We start from the raw sequence: 21,748 nt of genomic DNA on the forward strand, positions 1-21,748 counted from the left end.
TCTGAACTCTCTCGTCCATTGAATTTGTCAGGTTTTGGATGGTTTCTGCTTCAATTGTTTTGCATGAGGACAGAATACCCTCCCAGAGCTGTTGCTTAGATGTGAACTGCCTCCCGCCATCATAGACACTCCTTTTAATGATGCTCCAAAGGTTCTGAATGGGGTAGAGGTCAGGGGAGCATGGGGGTCACAACATAAGTTTGTCCCCTTTTATGCCCATATCAGCCAGAGATGCAGATGTTTTATGTGCAGCATGAGATGGTGCATTATCATGCAGAAAAATGATCTTGCTGTGAAATACACGGTTCTTCTTCTTGAACCATGGCAGGAAGTGCTGTTTGAGAAAATCCACATACATTATGGAGTTCATCTTTAGCGCCTTCAGGGATCCTAAACGGGCCGACAATCTCTCTCCCCATGATTCCAGCCCAAAACATTACTCCACCTCCTCCTTGTTGGCGCTGTAGCCGTGTTTGCGTGGGGTGTCCATCAACCAGCCATCCTCCACTCCATTCATCTTGACCATCGAGCGCTGCACGGCACTCATCCGTGAACAAAACAGTTTTGAAATCAGTCTTCATGTAATGTTTGGCCCACTGGAGCCGTTTCTGCTTGTGTGAAGTGGATAGAGGAGGTCGACAGGATGGTGTATGCACAGCTGCAAACCTCTGAAGGACCCTGCATCTTGTTGTTCGGGGGACGTTGGAGGCACAAGCAGCTTCAAAAACTTGTCTGCTGCTATGACAAGGCTTTTTTGCCACTGCTCTTTCAACCTGACGTAATTGCCTGTAGGAAAGAGTCCTCAATTTGCCCTTATCAGCACGCACACGTGTGTACTGTGAATCAGCTACATACTTCTTGATTGCCAAGACACTTCATCCTGATCATCGCACAATGTTGATTGTAGTCATGCCTTGACCTAAACACTCCACAATTTGCTGCTTCTCAGCAGCCGACACATCCTTTTTCTTTCCCATTTTGGCAGAAAATGTAGGCTGCTTAATAATGTGAGAGAGCCTTCTTAAGTAGTCTTGCCTTTCATTGGACACACCTGCCAAACTAATTAGCACAGGTGTCTGCAATTGCTTACAGTGATATAAAGAGCCCTGACACACATCACCATCAATGAGTTTAACTGACAAACAAACAAATTCTTCCCTTATCACTCCTAAACACTTTTTGCATAATAATTTGGAACGCGGTGTACATGTGCTTTTCCACAAAACACCAGTGGTTCACGTAGTGAATCTTACAGTTCTAACTTGCCAACCGTGGTCTGTATGGAATTGTTCAATAAAGGGCCCAAAATTAAGATAACATAGATGGGAGAGGTCTCTATGAATAGGAATTCCTAAGTATTTGATACCCTGTGAGGGCCAGGCAAAGGGAAAGTTGGACTGGATGGAATCCTATATGGATTTAGGGAGGGAGACATCGAGGGCCTCAGACTTCGCTGCATTGATTTTAAAATTTTACCATGTAACAAAGTGATCTATTTCAGCCATAACAGCAGGGATGGATATATGTGATTGAGTGATATATACTAGGACATCATCAGCAAATAGAGAGCACTTGTACTCGGTGCCTCCCACCTCAATCCACCTAATATTGGGGTTATGGCGAATTGATGAGAGCAGGTGCTCCGTCACTAGGATGTATAAGAGAGGGGACAGAGGACATCCCTGCCTTGTCCCATTGGTGATTGTGAAAGGTGATGAAAATGTTCTGACGCACCCCCTGGGCCTTGGGACACCCGGAGCCGGACCGTATTTGGTGGATGCTGGTGGTTGTAGTCTTCGTGGCGGCGATCCGGTTCCGTGGCTCAGGGCGGTCAAACCAGTGGCGGAACTATTTATGTGGTTTTGATGTTTAAATGTCCGACTACGCCACCCGTGGATTGCGGTCAGAGTGAACCGCCGCTACAGGGCAGACCGCTAAGGCTGGTGTTGTGGGTGCAGCAGAGCGTAGCATAACTCCCCACGGGAGGAGTATAGCCTCAGGGCAGTGTATGCGGAGGATGGGGGTGATGGTGCAGGGCAGCAGCAGTAACGACACGGAGTCAGTGATGCAGTTCAGGGCCTTTACTCACAGTTCTTATTATCCAGACCACGTCTGCAGGTAACGGCTGCCCACGTCGTACTGTGCTCACCAGGTGAGGGGCTCAGACAACTCCCAGATAACTTTGGAGCGCTTCACAGGACCCCCTTTGTGTGTCCTTTGTCTGGCCTTTCTTACCAACACTTCTGTCCGGCTGCCTCGGGCCTCCACTTGGTAAACTTGGCGCCAGTTTCCCTGACCCTATGTGGTGCCTTCCTAGCGGGTGGAGCAAGGGGTTGCGCCACATAAAATGTCAGAGCCTCCTGTTTCTAGCTGAGGGTCATTTCCTGCCTCCACTAGTTCGGGGACCGGTCTCCCCCTTTGGCCTGACCCCTCCACGCAGGTGGATTCGGGCGTGCGGTGGCGACTCGCCCGTCCGCACCCCTGGGATCCCTTCATTCCTCGTTCCTGGAGCCTTCTCCGCTCCTCTTCCTTCCTTCTCCCTCTTGCAGGCCTGGGCCTCTGTTACTAGGCCCGCCTCCGGAGCAGAGCTCATGCAGAGCCCCTGCTCCCTGCCACTTCTGCTCAGACTTCTCTGCACTGAACTAAGATGGTGCCCACCTTTTATACTCCCTTCTCAATGCACCGAGGAACTGCTTCCTCCCTGCTCCTGCACTGCAGGGTTCCCCTTCCTCAGTTTTCCCTCCCCCCACTCCAGCCAGGGACAGGGACTGTCGTGCCCATCTCAGGGGCATATTGGTCGCCCTGCCCCACGGCAATGTGGTGTAATGCATGCTGGTGTCGGGTCCTGATCCACACTCCATCCTTATCTGAGAGTGAGATATCACACCTCTGGGTGAGGTGCAATACGTCTGTAGCAACCGAGCCCTCGGTGCTACAGTTCCATTTATCTTCAGCCTAGGTGACGTATTGTGATACAGGGCCGTGATTTTGGCTATAAAAGGGTCCCCTAGACCCCTACCCCAAGCTTTTTAAGAGAATCATATATGGCGTGCCAGGAGACTCTATGGAATGCTTTCTCAGCATCCAACGAGAGTATCTACTTACAAATTTTTAACTGCATCTAGCCCAGGAAATACTTTGTGCCTAGTAGCAGTGTCTGCTAGTCAGCGGATTATCCCGGCTGTTAAGCAAGCTACACCACCTGTAGTTTGGACACTTAATTTTTTCAAAGGAAATGCTTCGGGACCACGGGATACTCAGTGAAGAGCATCAGGAGGCACCCCAAAGCATAGGGGCTGGGACTGGCACTAGGATGCCTTGCGGTGGACAGCTTTGCTCGATCCTTATAAAAGCTTTTTAACTGCAGCAGCTTTAGTGGACGCTACTGGAGCTGGAATTACGCGGCTGCTGGCATGAGACTTGCCCTCCAATAGATCCTTGTAAATGGATTTAAAGTGTATTCATTCAAATTAGAGGGACAATTTAAATTAAAAAGCTTAGAGCTGCCTCCACCACAGGGGGGCTCTCTCGACCCACCAGCGGACAGGCACCAGTATTGGGAGAGGGGGGCTGGCCGTCAGGGTTCACCGCGGCTCTGGCACAAACCCGGCGACACGGAGGTGGCACGGGCAGGAGCGGACTGGCCGTCTCGGCTTCTCACTTTTTGGATTTTAGAAGGGCATGACATGCCTATATCTGTGTCTCCCCCTCCTTTTACTCCTCCACCTCTTTTCTTTTCGCATGACTATATGTACTTGTCACTTTTCCATGTGTTAGTTGTGTCTTCTGAGCAGTTTGTCAGCTTTTGGACACATTTGAAGGTGTTTTCTATGTGTTTCTATGTGTTTTTGTTTGCCTGCCATTGGTTTTAACGGTGTTCGAAGGTGTTCGACGAACAGTTCGACGAACAGTTCGGCGAACACACGGGTGTTCGACGAACCGAACCGAACTCGAACACTACGGGGGTGGCTCAACACTACTGTTACCATAATGATTGCCAATTCCCCGGTCCTTTATGTGTCATGTATCATAAATGAAGAAGGAAATTTGATTGCTTTCTTCAGGACACCATATTTCTGTATATCGTTAGAAAGTTCCAGCATCATCAGTCATTACTTTGCCGTGATTCATTACGGAATATAACTTCCATCTAATCATCCACTCTCCATGATTGCTTCTCTTTAGCTCACTGTAACCTTGTTTTCTACTGTTGAGGTGCTAGTGGTGTTTTCTCTTCTCATTTTCTATCTTTAAATATAATTTTATTCAGGAAATTTCTTGCAGTTCTCTCATAAACAATTTCTCCTGTTTCTGCCCATTTGTTTTTCATTTGGTTGTGCATTTTCTATTTTCGAAACATATTGCTTTGAGATTTTTATCGTGATGCTTTGACATGTTTCTTGTTCTACCCTTGTGTTTTCCTATTATAACGTTCCCTTGTTATGTGTAATAGCAGAAAATGTTCACACAAATCGCTGAGCAAGACCAACATCTTTTTCCATAGCTCCAAAAGGTATCAAAGGAAGGTAGTTAAAACTTAGCCTTTAATCATATTGGATAAAAAATTGGGAGAGTCTGCACATATTAAAAAAAACGTAATGTTTATGCGTTTCGGGTAGATTAAGGGTTTTCTACCAGAATCCCATAAGAATTATGGGATTTTTTAACATGGGCACATTCTGCCATTTTTTATTTCTATACTAAGTTTTAACTACATTCCTTGGTGCTGGAAAACATCTCCTTTTGGACCACTGAGAACTGATTGACCTGGAAGACAGACCAGTGCATTCTCCGTTCACCACACCCAGACCACAGACTGTCCACCCTGGAAGTCTCCTGAGATACTTATCTCCAACACATAAGTGTTGAGCTGAACACGTTTTCTAATATTTTTTCCATACTCTGTGTAGAATTTGCATCTTAAAAAGATTCTATGATCTTTTCCATTGTAACATTTGGCAACTCTCTTTCTTTGGGCATGCGTTCCTTCAGTTAGCCAAGTTCAACATCTTGTTGAGGTCTGTAAGCCCTTCCTTTTAATTGCACACCATATTAGAAGATAGCTCTCCAGACTCTCACTTTCAATTCACATTGTCACTCATAATAAAAAGGTGTCACTAAAGTTAGGTCATACTTCAGAACATTCCTTCTCACATGAATATAAATATATTTACAATTTTTTTTTTTTACTTACAGGACGCGGTTTGAAAGGCGGTTGGATTTCTAGACGCTCTAAACGTTCCCAATCAATCCAACGGAAAAACGCATGATCACGTATATCCCGCTCCCCATCACAGCCAGATCCAAGTCGCTTTAGAGGATGTTTCGTAAGCAACTAGCAAAATAATAAAAAGAAATGCTACAGATGTTAGCCTATCTATATGTAAATATGTTTTTCTGTATTTTTTATGAATTGAACCATCGCGTATTGAGCCATCACTCACATACAGCACTCTTCTATTTAATAAATAAACTGTCTTGTGTGTGTCTGTAAGACAACTGGCTGCAGCAGAAGCTTCCTGCTGTGCTCTGCTTGCGGTAGTACAAAATATCGCTAAGCCACACTTCTTTGCTTGGGTAGTGGTGATTTGCGTAGCCACCAGCCAAAGATGGAACTGATCAGTGGGAAATTAACCCATATTATCTGCAGAGCATATAACTGGTGGAGGAAGAGTAAACTTGATGGACCGGAGTCTTTTTTAATCTATGTAAAAGCTGTTACAGCTGTCTCCATTCAATATAAATTGGACTTTCTACATCTAGGCTTAGAAAAATGCTTATATGTAGAGTTGATTGAATCTTTTGTAATTCAAATTTGCCCGGTTTAGCAAATTTTTCAAAAGAATTTGATCTGTACCGGGAATTACAGGTCCTCCAATTGTCCTGAAAAAATATGTATAACACTTTAGGGTTTTAGGGTTGTATCCAGGTCCAGGCTTGGGTCCTCTAATCACATCCCACTGGGCATCAGTGACAACCTGAATACAACACTCGTTATATTAGCACGGTTACACGGGCTGTCAATCATGCCCAGAAGAATGTGGTTAGAGCAGGACTAGGCTGGGGGACGAAACGCCCCAACCAGACTAGTCCTACCTCATCAGTAAATGTGACTCAGCGAAATTACAGTTCATTTTTAAAAGGGAACTGGAAACTAGTCGGACAAGCAGGTCCCCGACGGCATCTCCTTGTGTGCTGCCATGCATGTGTGAATAGGCAGAGACTGGTCAATCTTGGGCAGCGAGCAAGGAGAAGCCATCGGGGACCCGCCTGTTAGACTAGTTTCCAGAGCTGCGCTGTCCTTGGCGGCTATTGAATTATGTATTTCTCTGAAACGCTGCAGTTAAACATAAATAGCTGGAATCGTGTGGCCAGTGTCTGATACATGCTGCCCATAGACCGGGCAGCATGTATCAGCGGTCGGATTCCCTTTAAGTAAGTGCATAAAACACTAGAATTAGCAAATAGCATGCATGCCGCTGTAGTACCGGTTGGGAACAGTCAGGGAACCTGACAGAATCACTTTAATAAAAGAAGTATGTTAATACATTTTTACCCCTTTACATATAGAGACAGCTTCTCTGGACAGGGACTTTGGATACGATACAGTCTGCTCCATGATGGATTGGAATAACTCATCCTCATCTTCTCCATCAAATGGGGGCTGTTGTAACATAAAGAGAAAATAAACTTTTTTCATGTGGTTGTCCAGAACTGTGACATAGATGAATTGAGCTGTTATCAGCTCTGGCAGCTGTAACAATGTACAGACCAGAATCACATGGATCTGTACACTGTGCAGTGGCTGTTCCTTGGGGTACTGCAGCTCAGCTCTTATAAGACCCTCACAAATCTGATATTGAAGACCTATACTAAGGTAACTCATCAATATCATAATCTTGGACATACCCTAAAAAAACTTTTACGATCAGAAAATATAAATGATGGATACAAGAGAATATTGAATAAATCTGTAAATATTTTAAAAATGGTAAATAAACATGACATAAAAATATGAAAAAAATTACCCATAATTTATGGGTCAGATCAGTGATGAGCAATGGAGCCGAGGAGGTCACATGCAGTAACGGAGGATCAGTAAAATGACTACATCTTCATTCTGTAATTTTTAACATGCTTAGATGATTTCAAAAATATTTAGATTTGAGAGTCCTCAGTGGTTGATACATTTTATTGGCTAACTGAAAAGATGGTAACAGGTTGCAAGCTTTTGAGACTACTCAAGTCTCTTCTTCAGGCATAGTATGCCTGAAGAAGAGACTTGAGTAGTCTCAAAAGCTTGCAACCTGTTACCATCTTTTCAGTTAGCCAATAAAAGGTATCAGTCACTGAGGATTCTCAAATCTAAATATTTTTCTACTGCCTAACTCGGTACAAAGATATATATTTTTTCTTGTATCTAGATGATTTCAGTCTTCCCTTAATAGTGTAAGAGTGAAATGAAGAGAAACATTATAATATGATTATACTGTGGTCTCTGTAGAACAACTTACCTGTCCTGCCAGCATTTCATACAGTAAAACCCCATAGGACCACCAATCCACTGACTTCCCATAGGGCTGATAGGCAATAATCTGAAAAGAATGTAAATTACAGGGTCATGAACTCAGCACGAGCTATGAAATGTTGTACAGATGTGACCTCTTTTAATTTCTATAATATTACTGAACAGTATAGTTACCTGCATTCTCCTTCTTAGTAGAGGAAATATAAAATAACAACAGACCTGAAAACCCATTTTATTATACCTGGGTACTGCAACTTAAAGGGGTTGTCCGACACTTGCCCAACCTTCAGGTAAGTCACTAACACCAGATCAGTGGGGGTGCGATACCCATACCCCCGCTGATCAGCTGTTCCCTATGCCAGCAGTGGCCAAATGTGATAAGTTGTGGAGCACACCAGCACAGCTCCATCAACTGCATAATGGCCACAGCCAGGAACTACACATCCACCTCTATTTGAATGAATAAGGTTGGATCTGTAGTATCAAGCTAACAAGTTAATTGGCCGGGGTGCTATGTGTTGCACACCCACCAACCAATCTAGTATTGATGTCCTATCCTAAGGATAGGCATTAAATACTAATATACTTGAAAACTCCTTTAATACATATGCCATTAGAATTTAAAGACTCCTTTAACTCATCTGATATTGTACTGGCAACCTGTTTTTTTTACAGTATATTGGAACTTAAAGGGGTTTTCCGGGATGAACATAAATTTATACATAGAGTGACTTCAGCTTAATGAATGAATTTTGACAGTGTGCAATATGCACACTGTCAGGATTCCCCTGTGTTGCCAATTCGATTTGAGTAGTGGTGGTCACAAGCCAACCAGCAACTTTTTCTGCTTCTATCAATGTTCTATTGAGGGAAGCGGATTAGAAGCTTTCGGCAAGTTACAGCAACTATGCTTGTTCTCCTGTGACAACCGTTCAGAGGAATCCTGACAGTGTACTTATTGGAAATCTGAAATTCCATAAAATAACTGCAGACATGTATGTCCAGTGCGGAAAACACTTTTATCACATTATGGGTTTATCACTAGTGCAGCAAACAGCGCGTCTAATATCTTGACTTTAACCCAATACGTTGAAAAAGTAAAGTGACTTATAGGGTAGAACTTAGTGAGACACTGAATGAAACCTGTTTATTTTATATTAGTGGGACTCAGCTCACAAAGACACTTATTTCTGATCCTATGAATAAGTGGCAATTTGCCATCAGCGCAACGAGAGAAACAATTGTATTGTAGGGAATTTTGTTTTGTGTATATGCCCCAGACCTACAAGTGTTTATTAAAATGTTCAGCCTAAGTTTGCTTGTCTAAAAAAGTAAGGAACTTTACTTGCAGAGGAATATCTCCTAATAAACTTATCAAAAATAGTCTTTTGAGACTTTCTTCGTCATTATCGTGCTATGTGTAGTGGATCAACAGTTGCTGTGTATTATTGGGACACAATATTTGTAGTAATACAGAAATGCTCTCTAATGAAGATCACATTGCCAGGCGCTCATCTTCTATTGCCGTCTTTATCACCACCACTACAGCGACTCCATATACAATCATAAAGCGCATGTAATTAGATTCTGCAGGGGTTTTATTAGCAATCTTTATAATGTAGGAGAACCCATTGTATTATATAATCTTCTAATTAATCATAAATGTAAAACTTATTTACTAGCCATATGAGGAAAGATTGCAATAATGCGTCCGCCTTCTGTTTTATCCTTTATTGCCGATTTTATTACCATGCACATTATGAGCCTTATTTAGTGAAATGGTACAAAGTCAACCTACTGTAAGTATATCAGGTTTTAGTAGCACACAGTACTGAAGCTTATGAGATCTTATTGGTTTCTTTGGGTTTCAGTGTATAAATTCGATCTTCCAAGCAACTTACAATTCAACAGCAGTTTCTTAAAATTATATTTTATGCTGTAAGTTAATTATGTTAATGTCCCATAAAAATAATATAGAACAATGGAGCTGATACAAACACAGAAAAGCCAATTATCAGGCAAAGAAAATGCTCTCTGACCTTTCTTTGTCCCTCAGTGTGACATCATTATATGGCGCTATGTGAATAGGACACCTACAGTGGTCAGGAAGCGGCAGAATCCCAGACTCAATAATTATATTTCTCTTTTGTAAATACAAGTGTCAGTCTGTAGTGATAACTAAAAAGCTTTACCACATAGGGGGCTGCAAATTATAAGACCACAACATGTTTACACCAGTTATGTGGGTCGCCATCCTCAAAATCTCAAGCATTGCACTATTTATGGTGATTCCATCTAGCCAGGATTTGGTCAATCTACCTTCCTTGTGCCTTATTCACAGGAGGTGGTGTTTGGGTGGTCTGGAAAAAGGGAACCTTCCAGACATTTTCCCAATAAAATGGTAAATTTTATCTCAACAATTAAAAAGATAGACATGTTTAAGCATATCCAAGTTTCTAAGTTCTTTCCTACGCATTTCAAATTGCAACTCAGTCTTTATTCATGGATAATGAGGAATGAATTGCAGTCTGAAACGCGTAGGAAAGAACATAGACATCTTCAAGTATATTCAAATTTCTATCTTATAAATTTATTGGATTAAAGGTTACCATTTTATTTGGAGAAATCTCTTTTTCTGGATATTTGTTGTGCCACATCGGGCCGGAGTGCCAAGAATTTGTATTAGCCTCAACAAGGGTGACTAGTATTTTCCTGTATCATGGTATGTGGGTGGCACATCGGGAGTTGATACACATGTTAAACAAATTTTACTCCATAGCCTAAATTCTATTGTATCCACATGGGACACTGACAACAGAACTTGGAAATGACTTTCGCCAAAGGACCTACATGTTCTTTACATACAATACACTTCCTATGGATGATAAAATGACACTTACTGGTCATCAGATAACGACCCTTTAAGAGGGTGTGAGCCATGCTTTTTAACATTTTTTAATGTATATCTATAGCTAGCTAGCTAGCTAGATGGATACAGGTACTTTATAGATATGTGGTGGGTCACCCTGGGCACTTGAGTTCTTATGTAAGCCTGGCACTGGATGGAAGCAAGCTTTTTGAAGAAGATGATGGGTGGAGGCAGAGTCTTTCTGGATGACATAGTGGTTCCTATAACATCAGTGAAGAGATAGTAAGTCAAGCCAAAGATGCTCTGCCGAGGATGTGTAGCTCCAACGGGAGTGATGTGCAGTTATACGTGAAACACGTGCCACCCGCGGACTATTGTGAGAAGATTAGACAAGAGAGTCAGAGAGGACTTTATCAAAGTGACTGTTCCATGGCCACATCTGTGTAGGATGCCATGAGGTAGAACAAGCCTGTGAAACATATTAAGGAGTCGTCCTTTGAATGAGCCATGTAAAAAGCAGGCAGAAAGGCGTTTCCCCACGAGGTACAGACTGAAGTGACATTTAAAGTATGGTCACACTGAGTTTATTATTGCAAATTTTGAAGCAGATACACTTCAAAATCCATACGAAAGGGAATTCAAAGTCAATTTGAAGGGTTTTTTTGTAAATTGTGAAGTGGATCCACACACATGAAAAAAACTCCTTATCTTTAGTGGAGGCCAAAACCGCAAGCAGCACCTTCCATCAACCACAATGGGTGATATTTTGTTTGTAATTAAGGAACTGTTCAAGTACTGTAATGTAACCACCAAGATCAAGTGCCTCTTGTAAGAAATAAGTTACACTTATACTGCCACATTTTATTGGCGCATTATTTACTTTAGTGTGTGGTCAAAGCTACATCCCGGTGATATTCATGTATATTTACGTTCTCCCACATTACAAGATATTCCTGAAAATCATGTTCACTCAATTGAAACTTGGCATGACTATCGCGTCTTTCAGAGGTGACAGGTTCAAGAAGGCTACCTTTAACAGACTTGTCAAAGGCCACTCTATTTGGCAGATTCCAGAGGAACCTCGACCTTCACTATTTAACCCTGTACAGGGATCTGGTCTTATAACGCGTTTCCATGGATTGCTTCCATGGAAAGGCTGCCAACCGAATGAGTGAACCAGAGGCCGGAATGTTCGCAAATCAGAATCATAGCCAAGAGGTCACATCAGAAGCATAATCGTAAATCAAGAGGATAATCAAAATTAATGCTGAAATCATGAAATAGGAAAAAGCAGGAAACCAACACATGGAATGGCTAGCATAAGTCAGGTAGCAAAACTAATTGACTGGAAGTGGAAGTCAGAGATCCAGGGGTTTAAATAGCAGGCATCCACGATGAAGGCTTTCATAAAGGAGCAATCAATACTAGACAATTAACCCCATAATTCTCTGATCTTATGGCACCCAAAACTCCCAGAAATAAAAAAGGACTGATGCTGTCAACAACAAAGGCGTAGCGCCGCCGAGCAGCCAAAGCAGAAATGGACACAGATTATTATTATCGCGCCATTTATTCCATGGCACTTTACATGTGAAAAAGGGGTGTTCATACAAGAGCAATTACAATAATCTTGAACAAAACGTGACGGCGACTGGTACAGGAGGGGCAAGGACCCTGCCCGTGAGAGCTCACAGTCTACAAGAAATGGGTGAGGATACAGTAGGTGAGGGCAGAGCTGGTTGTGCAGCGGTATGGTGGAGCGAGGGTTACTGCAGGTTGTACGCTTGTCGGAAGAGGTGGGTCTTCAGGTTCCTTTTGAAGGTTTCCACAGTAGGCGAGAGTCTTATATGTTGGAGTAGAGAGTTCCAGAGTAGGGGGGATGCACGGGAGAAATCTTCTATATGATTGTGGGAGGAGAGATAAGAGGGGAGTAAAAAAGGAGATCTTGTGAGGATCGGAGGTTGTGTGTAGGTATGTACTGGGAGACTAGGTCACAGATATATGGAGGAGACAGGTTGTAGATGGCTTTGTATGCCATGGTTAGGGTTTTGAACTGTAGTCTCTGTGCAATGGGGACAGGTGAATTAGTCGGGCAGCAGAGTTTAGGATAGATTGGAGGGGTGCAAGAGAGTTGGAAGGGAGGCCGCAGAGCAGGAGGTTGCAGTAGTCGAGATGGGAGATGATGAGGGTGTGCACTAGTGTTTTTGCAGATTCGTGGTTGAGGAATGTGCGGATCCGGGAGATATTTTTGAGTTGGAGTCGGCAGGATGTGGAAAGGGCTTGGATATATGGTTTGAAGGAGAGATCAGAGTCCAGGGTTACCCCAAGGCAGCGAGCTTGTGGGACTGGAGAGAGTGAACAGCCATTAACGTTGATAGATAGGTCGGGTGGGGGGGAAGAATGAGATGGTGGAAAGATGATGAATTATGTTTTGTCCATGTTAAGTTTTAGAAATCTAGCAGAGAAGAAGGATGAAATAGCGGACAGACAATGCAGGATTTTAGTTAGCAGGTAGTAGTGTTGAGTGAGCATGCTCGACACTGCTCGGTAGTCGCCCGTACATCTCACTACTCGGGATGTTCGGCGAGCACCGAGCATTTTCGTGTAACTCGGGCGCGAGCTCGGTTCTCCGCCCTGCATGTTTGGCGCTCTTTACAGAGCTAATGAACATGCAGAGATTGCCAGCCAGTCACTGTATTGCCGCAGCCATGTTGGTTGTGGGCATTACAGTGATTGGCTGGCTGCACAGCGTCATCATGAGTATTTAAAACTGGGCGCCGCCATCTTGGACACAGTCGCTCCGGATCAGACAGTGTAGGGAGAGTGCTGCTGAGCAAGGGAGAGATTTATATTGTGAAATAGGTAGTGTAGACTCTCTAAATCCTGAAAAATCAAACAAACAGTCCTTCTGTGGACTAATATCCATCCCAGATATCAGGCAGGCAGGCTGTATAGGAGATGCAGTGGTTATACCAACAAGCACTGCATTACAGTCCTGTGTGCTGCTGCTGCTCAAATTGCTAGACTTAGCCCCAGGTCTCAGGGGCCAGGAAAAATACTTTTTTTTTCATCTAAATCCTCTTTTTTCTTTTTTTCCTCAGTCAGACTGTACAAATACCGGTCTTATTCATCTTTTGGTATTCCCCCCCAAAAAAAAAACATTGAGTGTGTCTGTGAGTGTTCAGACACAAATATATGTGTTTAAAAGAGTCTGGTTTCGGCCAGATAACTAGAACTGTGGTTTTGCAGTTCCACGGTTCAAATCTTTGTATTATCCACTTTTTTGCCTTTTTTCCATAAAAAAAAAACAGTTTGAGTATCTTGCTGACTGTTCAGACACAAATATATCTATTTAAAAAAGTCTGGTATGCGCAAGGAAATTAGAACTGTGGTTTTCCTCTTCCACGGTTCAAATCTGGGTGTTACCCACCTTTTTGCCTTTTTTGCATAAAAAAAAGCTGTTTGAGTGTCTCGCTGACTGTTCAGACACAAATATATCTGTTTAAACTATTCTGGTGTAGGCCAGAGAACTAGAACTGTGGTTTTCCTCTTCCATGGTTCAAATCTGGATGTAATCCACCTTTTTGCCTTTTTTACATAAAAAAAAACAGTTTCAGTATCTCGCTGACTGTTCAGACACAAATATATCTGTTTAAAAGATTCTGGTGTAGGCCAGAGAAAAAGAACTGTGGTTTTCCTCTTCCATGGTTCAAATCTGGGTGTAAACGACCTTTCTGCCTTTTTTACATAAAAAAAACAGTTTGAGTGTCTCGCTGACTGTTTAGACACAAATATATCTGTTTAAAAGATTCTGGTGTAGGCCAGAGAACTAGAACTGTGGTTTTCCTCTTCCACGGTTCTAATCTCCTTTTTATTACCCTTTTGCCATTGATAGTGCGAGTGTAAGCTATTTTAATTCATTTACAATGGGCAAGGCGCCTGGCAAGGGACGTGGAACTGGATGTTCTGGTGATGCTGCGTGCAGAGGAGTGGGCCGTGGCCAAGGTGAAAATGTGCCACAACCAACAGCCACATCTTCTCGCTCCCAGTTCTTGACCGAATTACTAGGGAATCACACGACAAAACCACTATTGCGAACTGATCAGTGTGAACAGGTTATTGATTGGATAGCAAATAATACTTCCAGTCACCTGGGCATCACCACCTCCGGTCTGTCTTCGACACGGTCAAGTCTTAGTAGCCGTGAGTCTCAACCGCATACTCCTCCTCACCCTGATGCTCCTTCCTCCCACCATGCCGAGTGTCGTCAGACAGCAACTGATCCCACACTTGGACACTCTGAAGAGCTGTTCACTGGTCCATTTCCATATTTGGGCCCCTCGCGAGCTCCGCTAGAAGTGGTGGAAGAGGAAATCCCATGTAGTGATGGCCAAATATTTGAACAGCCACGGCCACAGGAAGGCGACGCTGGCAATTTGTCACAAGAGGTGGACGATGACGAGACACAATTGCCACGAAGTGAGAAGGAGGACCGTGTTGCGGAAGTGGAAGAGGAGGAGGTGGTGGATGATCTAGTAACTGACCCAAGGTGGCAGGAGGACACGCAGAGCGAGGCCAGCAGCACACAGGGGGAGGGAGGCAGAGTACCCCAACAGACAGGAAGAAGCAGTGTGGTGGCTGCAGACAGAAGGCGGGCAACCGTTCCCCGTAACACCAACACGAGGGACGTTGCCAGTTAAACCAGTAGGTATTCCAGAGTCTGGAATTTTTTAAAGACTCTGCTGATAACCCCAAAAAGGCCATTTGTACCATCTGCCAGGCCAGCATCAGCAGGGGTGACGAAACTACCAGCCTGAGCACCACCAGCATGATCAGGCACATGTCAGCAAAGCACCCGACTTTGTGGGGCGAACCCCAGGGTCCACGACCAGGGTCAGCAGGTGTCACCACTGCTTCTCCCGCTGCTGTGCGTGTAAGAGAACCCCCTGTTGTGCGTGCAAGGCAATCCCCTGTCCATATTGCATGCAAAGATGCCCCTCCTCTCAGTCTTCACTTGTTATGGCAGTTTCTCAAGAAAAAGCATCAACGTCCACGTCCACGTCCCACCGCAGCGTTCAATTGTCCATATCCCAGACCTTTGAACGAAAGCGCAAATTTGCAGCCAACACCCCACAGGCCACAGTCCTAAATTCGCACATTTCAGGACTGCTTGCGTTGGAAATGCTGCCTTCTAGGCTGGTGGAGACGGAATCCTTCCGCAACCTTATGGCGGTGGCCGTCTCTCGGTACTCGGTCCCCAGCCGACACTATTTTGCCTGGTGTGCCATCCCCGCACTACACAAGCACGTGTCCCAAAACATCTGCCGTGCCCTCAACAACACAGTTACTGGGAGAGTACACCTGACAACGAACACGTGGACAAGTGCTTGTGGCCAGGGACGGTACATCTCCCTGACGGCACACTGGGTAAACATAGTGGAAGCCGGGACCCAGTCGGACCTTGGGACGGAACACATCCTCCCCACAATGAGGATTGTGGGACCTATGTCAGTCAGAGTTGCCCCCACAGTGTACAGCTCCTGCGCATCCTCCTCCTCCTCATGTTCAGCCTCTATCTCAGATATCACCACATCAGTTACAAGCTGGAAGCACTGCAGTACTGCCTCAGCCAAGCGGCAACAGGCTGTGCTGAAACTCATAAGCTTAGGTGATAAACCTCACACTGCTTGTGAGTTGTGGACAGCTGTGAAAGAGCAGGCAGATCTGTGGCTGAGACCGCTGAACCTACATCCAGGCATGGTCGTGTGTGACAATGGCTGTAACCTGATGGCGGCTCTGAGGCGAGGCGAGATCACACACGTACCATGCCTGTCTCATGTGCTTAACTTCATGGTCCAGCAGTTTCTTAAATCGTACCCCAAGTTGCCAGATCTGCTCGTCAAAGTACGCTGCCTGTCAGCTCATTTTCGGAAGTCGGCTATAGCTTCCGCCGCCCTTCCTGTATTGCAGCAGCGTTTGCAGCTTCCGGCACACCGAGCAGAAGAGAGCAGTTGTGGAGTACCAGCATCAACAAGGCCGTTGGTATTCAGTTCAGACTCCACACATAAGACCTCAGGAGAGGACCTGGATGTCTGACATATGTACCATCCTGACAAACTTTGAGGAGTCCACCAAGATGGTGAGTGGCAATGATGCCATCATTAGCGTCAGCATCCCACTTGTCTGTCTTTTGCAACGCTCTCTGCAGAGAATTAAAGAGGAGGCATTGCAGCCAGAGTATGATGCGATGGATCAAGAAGCCGTAACGGGCGATTACACACAACCCAGCCTCATCTCATCCCAACGTGCATTGGAGGACAATGAGGGAGAGGAGGAGGAGGAAAAACAGGAGCTGGTATCAAGCGCTGTAGATGGTAGTACCTGTACAACTGTCATACCATCGGTTTAGCGTGGGTGGCCTAGGGACAGGGGGGAGGAGGAGGAGGAGAAGAAGGAGTACATGGTCAGTCATCATCTTGGTGAGGACACGGAAGTCTTGCCCATTACCAGTCTTGCACGCATGGCTGACTTTATGTTTCGCTGCCTTAACCGTGACCCTCGCGTTGTCAAAATGTTGGGTGACGGTCAATACTGGTTGGTGACACTTTTAGACCCCCGCTACAAGGAGAACTTTCACTCTCTTATTCCTGAGGTGGAGAGGTCTACAAAAATGAGGCAGTACCAGAAGGCCCTTGCTGCAGAACTGGTAAAAAAAATTCCCATCTGAACACGCTAGCGGCAGAGGTCACAGTTCGTTGACCAACCAAGGCGTACAGGTGAGAGAGACGCAGCTCCAATCCAGCAGAGGCAGGGGAACACTGTCAACGTTCTGGGTCAGTTTTCTGAGACCCACCCAGGTTACAGGCCCTGAGGCATGGGGTACTCTCACAAGGAGTGGAAAGTTTCAAAAGATTGTGAGGGAGTATCTTGCCGACCGTACCAGCGTCCTCCGTGATTCCTCTGTGCCTTTTAATTATTGGGTATCCAAGCTGGACACTTGGAATGAACTCGCTCTGTACGCCTTGGAGGTCCTGGCCTGCCCTGCTGCTAGCGTGTTATCAGAGCGTGTTTTTAGTGCCGCTGGGGGAATTATAACTAATAAGCGCACTCGGCTGTCAACTGACAATGCTGACAAGCTGACCCTTATCAAAATGAACAAGGGCTGGATTGGGCCAGACTTCTCATCACCACCAAATGACAGCAGAGTAACATAAAGTCAAGTCCACTGTGTTATTTCGGGAGGTGAATTCCCATGCACCGCTTCACACCCACACATGGGTATACGAATCCTCATTTCGGCTGTTTTTTGCTCTTCTCCTTATCCTCAGCCTCCACCACCACTATACCACCAGGGTGACCGTGGTCCGTGTTGCCAGCATTGCAAGTTCCTCCGTCCTAATTTTTGGCAGCTTTTGCTTGGAAGGCATAGGCAAAGACTATGGGAGACCCACTCCCCAATAATGGGAATAATGATTTAAATATGCTGTGCTGCATTGCTCTTGTAAGGGCCATTGCAAGTTCCTCCGTCCTAATTTTTGGCAGCTTTTTCTTGGAAGGCATAGGCAAAGACTATGGGAGACCCACTCCCAACAATGGGAATAATGTTTTTAATATGCTGTACTGCATGGCTCTTGTAAGGGGCATTGCAAGTTCCTCCGTCCTAATTTTTGGCAGCTTTTCTTGGAAGGCATATGCAAAGACTATGGAAGACCCACTCCTCAATAATGGGAATAAAGTTTTTAATATGCTGTACTGCATGGCTCTTGTAAGGGGCATTGAAAGTTCCTCCGTCCTAATTTTCGGCAGCTTTTGCTTGGAAGGCATAGGCAAAGACTATGGGAGACCCACTCCCCAATAATGGGAATAATGTTTTTAATATGCTGTACTGCATGGCTCTTTTCAGGGGCATTGCAAGTTCCTCCGTTCTAATTTTTGGCAGGTTTTGCTTGGAAGGCATAGGCAAAGACTATGAGAGACCCACTCCCCAATAATGGGAATAATGTTTTTAATATGCTGTACTGCATGGTTCTTGTAAGGAGCATTAAAATTGTCTTGTTAAGCTACCGTGACCTCCACGTCCCTTCCAAGGGTCATTGATATTGTCTTTTTATTCCACTGAGACCTCCACGTCTCTTCCAAGGGGCATTAAAAAAGTCTTGTTAAGCTACTGCGACCTCCACGTCTCTTCCAAGGAGCATTAAAGCCTTCTTGATAAACCACTCTGAACTCCACGTCTTTTCCAAGGGGCATTAAAATCATCTTGTTAAACTACTGTGACCTCCACATCTCTTCCAAGGGTCATTGATATGGTCTTTTTATTCCACTGGGACCTCCACCACTCTTTCAAGGGGCATTAATATTGTCTTTTTATTCCACTGGGACCTCCACGTCTCTTCCAAGGGGCATTAAAACCGTCTTGTTAAGCTACTGTGACCTCCACGTCTCTTCCAAGGGGCATTAAAACCGTCTTGTTACACCACTCTGAACTCCACCACTCTTCCAAGGGGCATTGATATTGTCTTTTTATTCCACTGTAACCTCCACCACTCTTCCAAGGGGCATTGATATTGTCTTTTTATTCCACTGGGACCTCCACCACTCTTCCAAGGGGCATTGATATTGTCTTTTTATTCCACTGCGACCTCCACCACTCTTCCAAGGGGCATTGATATTGTCTATTTATTCCACTGGAACCTCCACGTTTCTTCCAAGGGGCATTAAAACCGTCTTGTTAAACCAGTCTGAGCTCCACGTCTCTTCCAAGGGGCATTAAAACCGTCTTGTTAAGCTACTGTGACCTCCACGTCTCTTCCAAGGATCACTGATATTGTCTTTTTATTCCACTGGGACCTCCACCACTCTTCCAAGGGGCATTGATATTGTCTTTTTATTCCACTGGGACCTCCACGTCTCTTCCAAGGGGCATTAAAACCATCTTGTTAAGCTACTGTGACCTCCACGTCTCTTCCAAGGGGCATTAAAACCGTCTTGTTAAACCATTCTGAACTCCACCACTCTTCCAAGGGGCATTGATATTGTCTTTTTAATCCACTGTAACCTCCACCACTCTTCCAAGGGGCATTGATATTGTCTTTTTATTCCACTGGGACCTCCACGTCTCTTCCAAGGGGCATGGATATTGTCTTTTTATTCCACTGAGACCTCCACGTCTCTTCCAAGGGGCATTAAAATCATCTTGTTAAACCACTCTGAACTTCCATATCTCTTCCAAGGGGCATTAAAGCCGTCTTGTTAAGCTACTGTGACCTCCACGTCTCTTCCAAGGGGCATTAAAACAGTCTTGTTAAACCACTTTGAACTCCACGTCTCTTCCAAGGGGCATTAAAATCGTCTTGTTAAGCTACTGTGACCTCCGCGTCTCTTCCAAGGGTCATTGATATTGTCTTTTTATTCCACTGGGACCTCCACCACTCTTCCAAGGGGCATTGATATTGTCTTTTTATTCCACTGCGACCTCTACCACTCTTCCAAGGGGTATATTATATTTTTATTCCACTGTAACCTCCACCACTCTTCCAAGGAGCATTGATATTGTCTTTTTATTCCACTGGGACCTCCACCACTCTTTCAAGGGGCATTAAAACAGTCTTGTTAAACCACTCAGAACTGCACGTCTCTTCCAAGGGGCATTAAAACCATCTTGTTAAGCTACTGTGACCTCCACGTCTCTTCCAAGGGGCATTGAAATGTTGTTTTTAATTACCTCTAATCTCCATGACTCTTCCAACGGGCATTGCATTTCCTCCTAATTTTAGTTAGCTTTTGCTTTTCAATGCAAAGGCGAACACTAAGGAAGACCCACTCCCCAATAATGGGTAGGTTTTTAGTACGCTGTAATCCACGTCTGTTTCAAGGGGCATTGCAGTTCCTCATAATTTTTGGAAAGCCTTCTATTCACTGCTTAGGCCAACAGGGTACAGGAGACCCAGTTGCTATAAATGGAAAAAACGGTTTAGTTAAGGCCATCTGACCTCCATGTCACTTCCAAGGGGCATTGGAGTGCCTCGAAATTTTTGGTAGGCATTGTACTCACTGTATGCCCTATAACTGTGTAGCCAAACCGCTCCTTTTGGTACAGAAACATATCCTACAAGACATGTGTGGTTGACTGGCCTAATATTGATGTGAATGGTCCCTGTTCCTCCTGCTCTTTCTCCTTTGCCACCACCTCATCCATCATTCATCACCTGAAGCTTTGTTTTAACGGGAGTCATAGAACTGGGATAGTAGCAGGAAAACATCCAGCAATCCTCAGAGGAGGTAGGATATGCGCCAAAACGCTGACCACCTCAGGCCTAGCCGCTACTACATACATTCGCTTGCATTCCAAGGAACAGAAAGCTAAGGAGATGGATGGCCTCATGATCATGAATAATTTACTCGTTGTGTAGGAGGCCGACCACTGCTGATGTCTACCTTCTGAACTTTGTGTTGAAACCTGATTGACCCAGGACCCGCAATCCTCTATGTCTGGGGGACGTGTTGAATCCCAGTGTCCAACTGTGTCCCGGCTTCCACAATATTAACCCAGTGTGAAGGCGTCAGTGAGATGGACCATCCCTGGCCACAATCACTTGTCCACGTGTTTGTGGTCAGGCTGTCCTACCCATTAAATGCACTGGGGAGGGCACAGGTAATGTTTTGGTATGTGCGCTTGTGTATAAGGCGCACCGGGACAAATAGGCAGATGGATACCGTGTGTGGGCACCTAGCCGCGGGGAGGCTGGGGACCAAGTATGGATACCAGGCCGCCGACGCAGCCATGATGTGGTGGCCAGATTCCTCCTCCACATGTCTAAAAGGCCCTATTTCAAGTGCAAGCAAGCAAGCAGTATGGTATTGCAGCCTGGGGGTGGGTGTCAGGATGCATACTTGCGCTTGCATTGCAAGGAATGGGGGAGGTACAATTGAACACTGCCCTGGGACAAGGACTTGAACGGGGATAGTTGCAAGTCTGCAACGACAGGTGCAGGGCGGGAGGCATCTTCGCATGTGCCATGAACAGGGGGTTGGCTTGCATACACTACAGTGGAATAGGCTGTCCTTCCCACTAAATGCACTGGGGAGGGCACATGTAATGTTTTGGTATGCGTGCTTGTGTATAAGGCGCACCGGGACAAATAGGGGCGGCTGGGGACCGAGTGTGTACACCCGGCCGCCGGGCGGCTGGGGACTGAGTATGGACACCAGGCCGCCGATGCAGCCATGACATGGTGGCCGGCGTCTGCCTCCACAAGCCTAAAAGGCCTTATTTCAAGTGCAAGCAAGCTAGCAGTATGGTATTGCAGCCTGGGGGTGGGTGGGTGGCAGGCAGCACACTTACTCTTGCA

General features: G+C 45.1%; 1 protein-coding gene across 2 annotated transcripts in view; it reads right to left on the reverse strand.

Moving 5' to 3' along the window:
* PRKCG (protein kinase C gamma) overlaps nt 1–21,748 on the reverse strand; it is an 881,135-nt gene that overhangs the window by 15,389 nt on the left and 843,998 nt on the right. For both annotated transcript variants that reach the window (XM_073656297.1, XM_073656296.1), the window contains 3 exons: nt 7,515–7,595; nt 6,557–6,664; nt 5,195–5,335 (listed from right to left, as the gene is read on the reverse strand). In XM_073656297.1, the coding sequence (XP_073512398.1) occupies nt 5,195–5,335; nt 6,557–6,664; nt 7,515–7,595 (330 nt within the window). The remainder of the gene's footprint in view (nt 1–5,194; nt 5,336–6,556; nt 6,665–7,514; nt 7,596–21,748) is intronic.

This window comes from Phyllobates terribilis, unplaced genomic scaffold (assembly GCF_046119375.1).
Source record: "Phyllobates terribilis strain yellow unplaced genomic scaffold, ASM4611937v1 Scaffold_12__6_contigs__length_324123572, whole genome shotgun sequence".
Lineage (NCBI taxonomy): Eukaryota > Metazoa > Chordata > Amphibia > Anura > Dendrobatidae > Phyllobates > Phyllobates terribilis.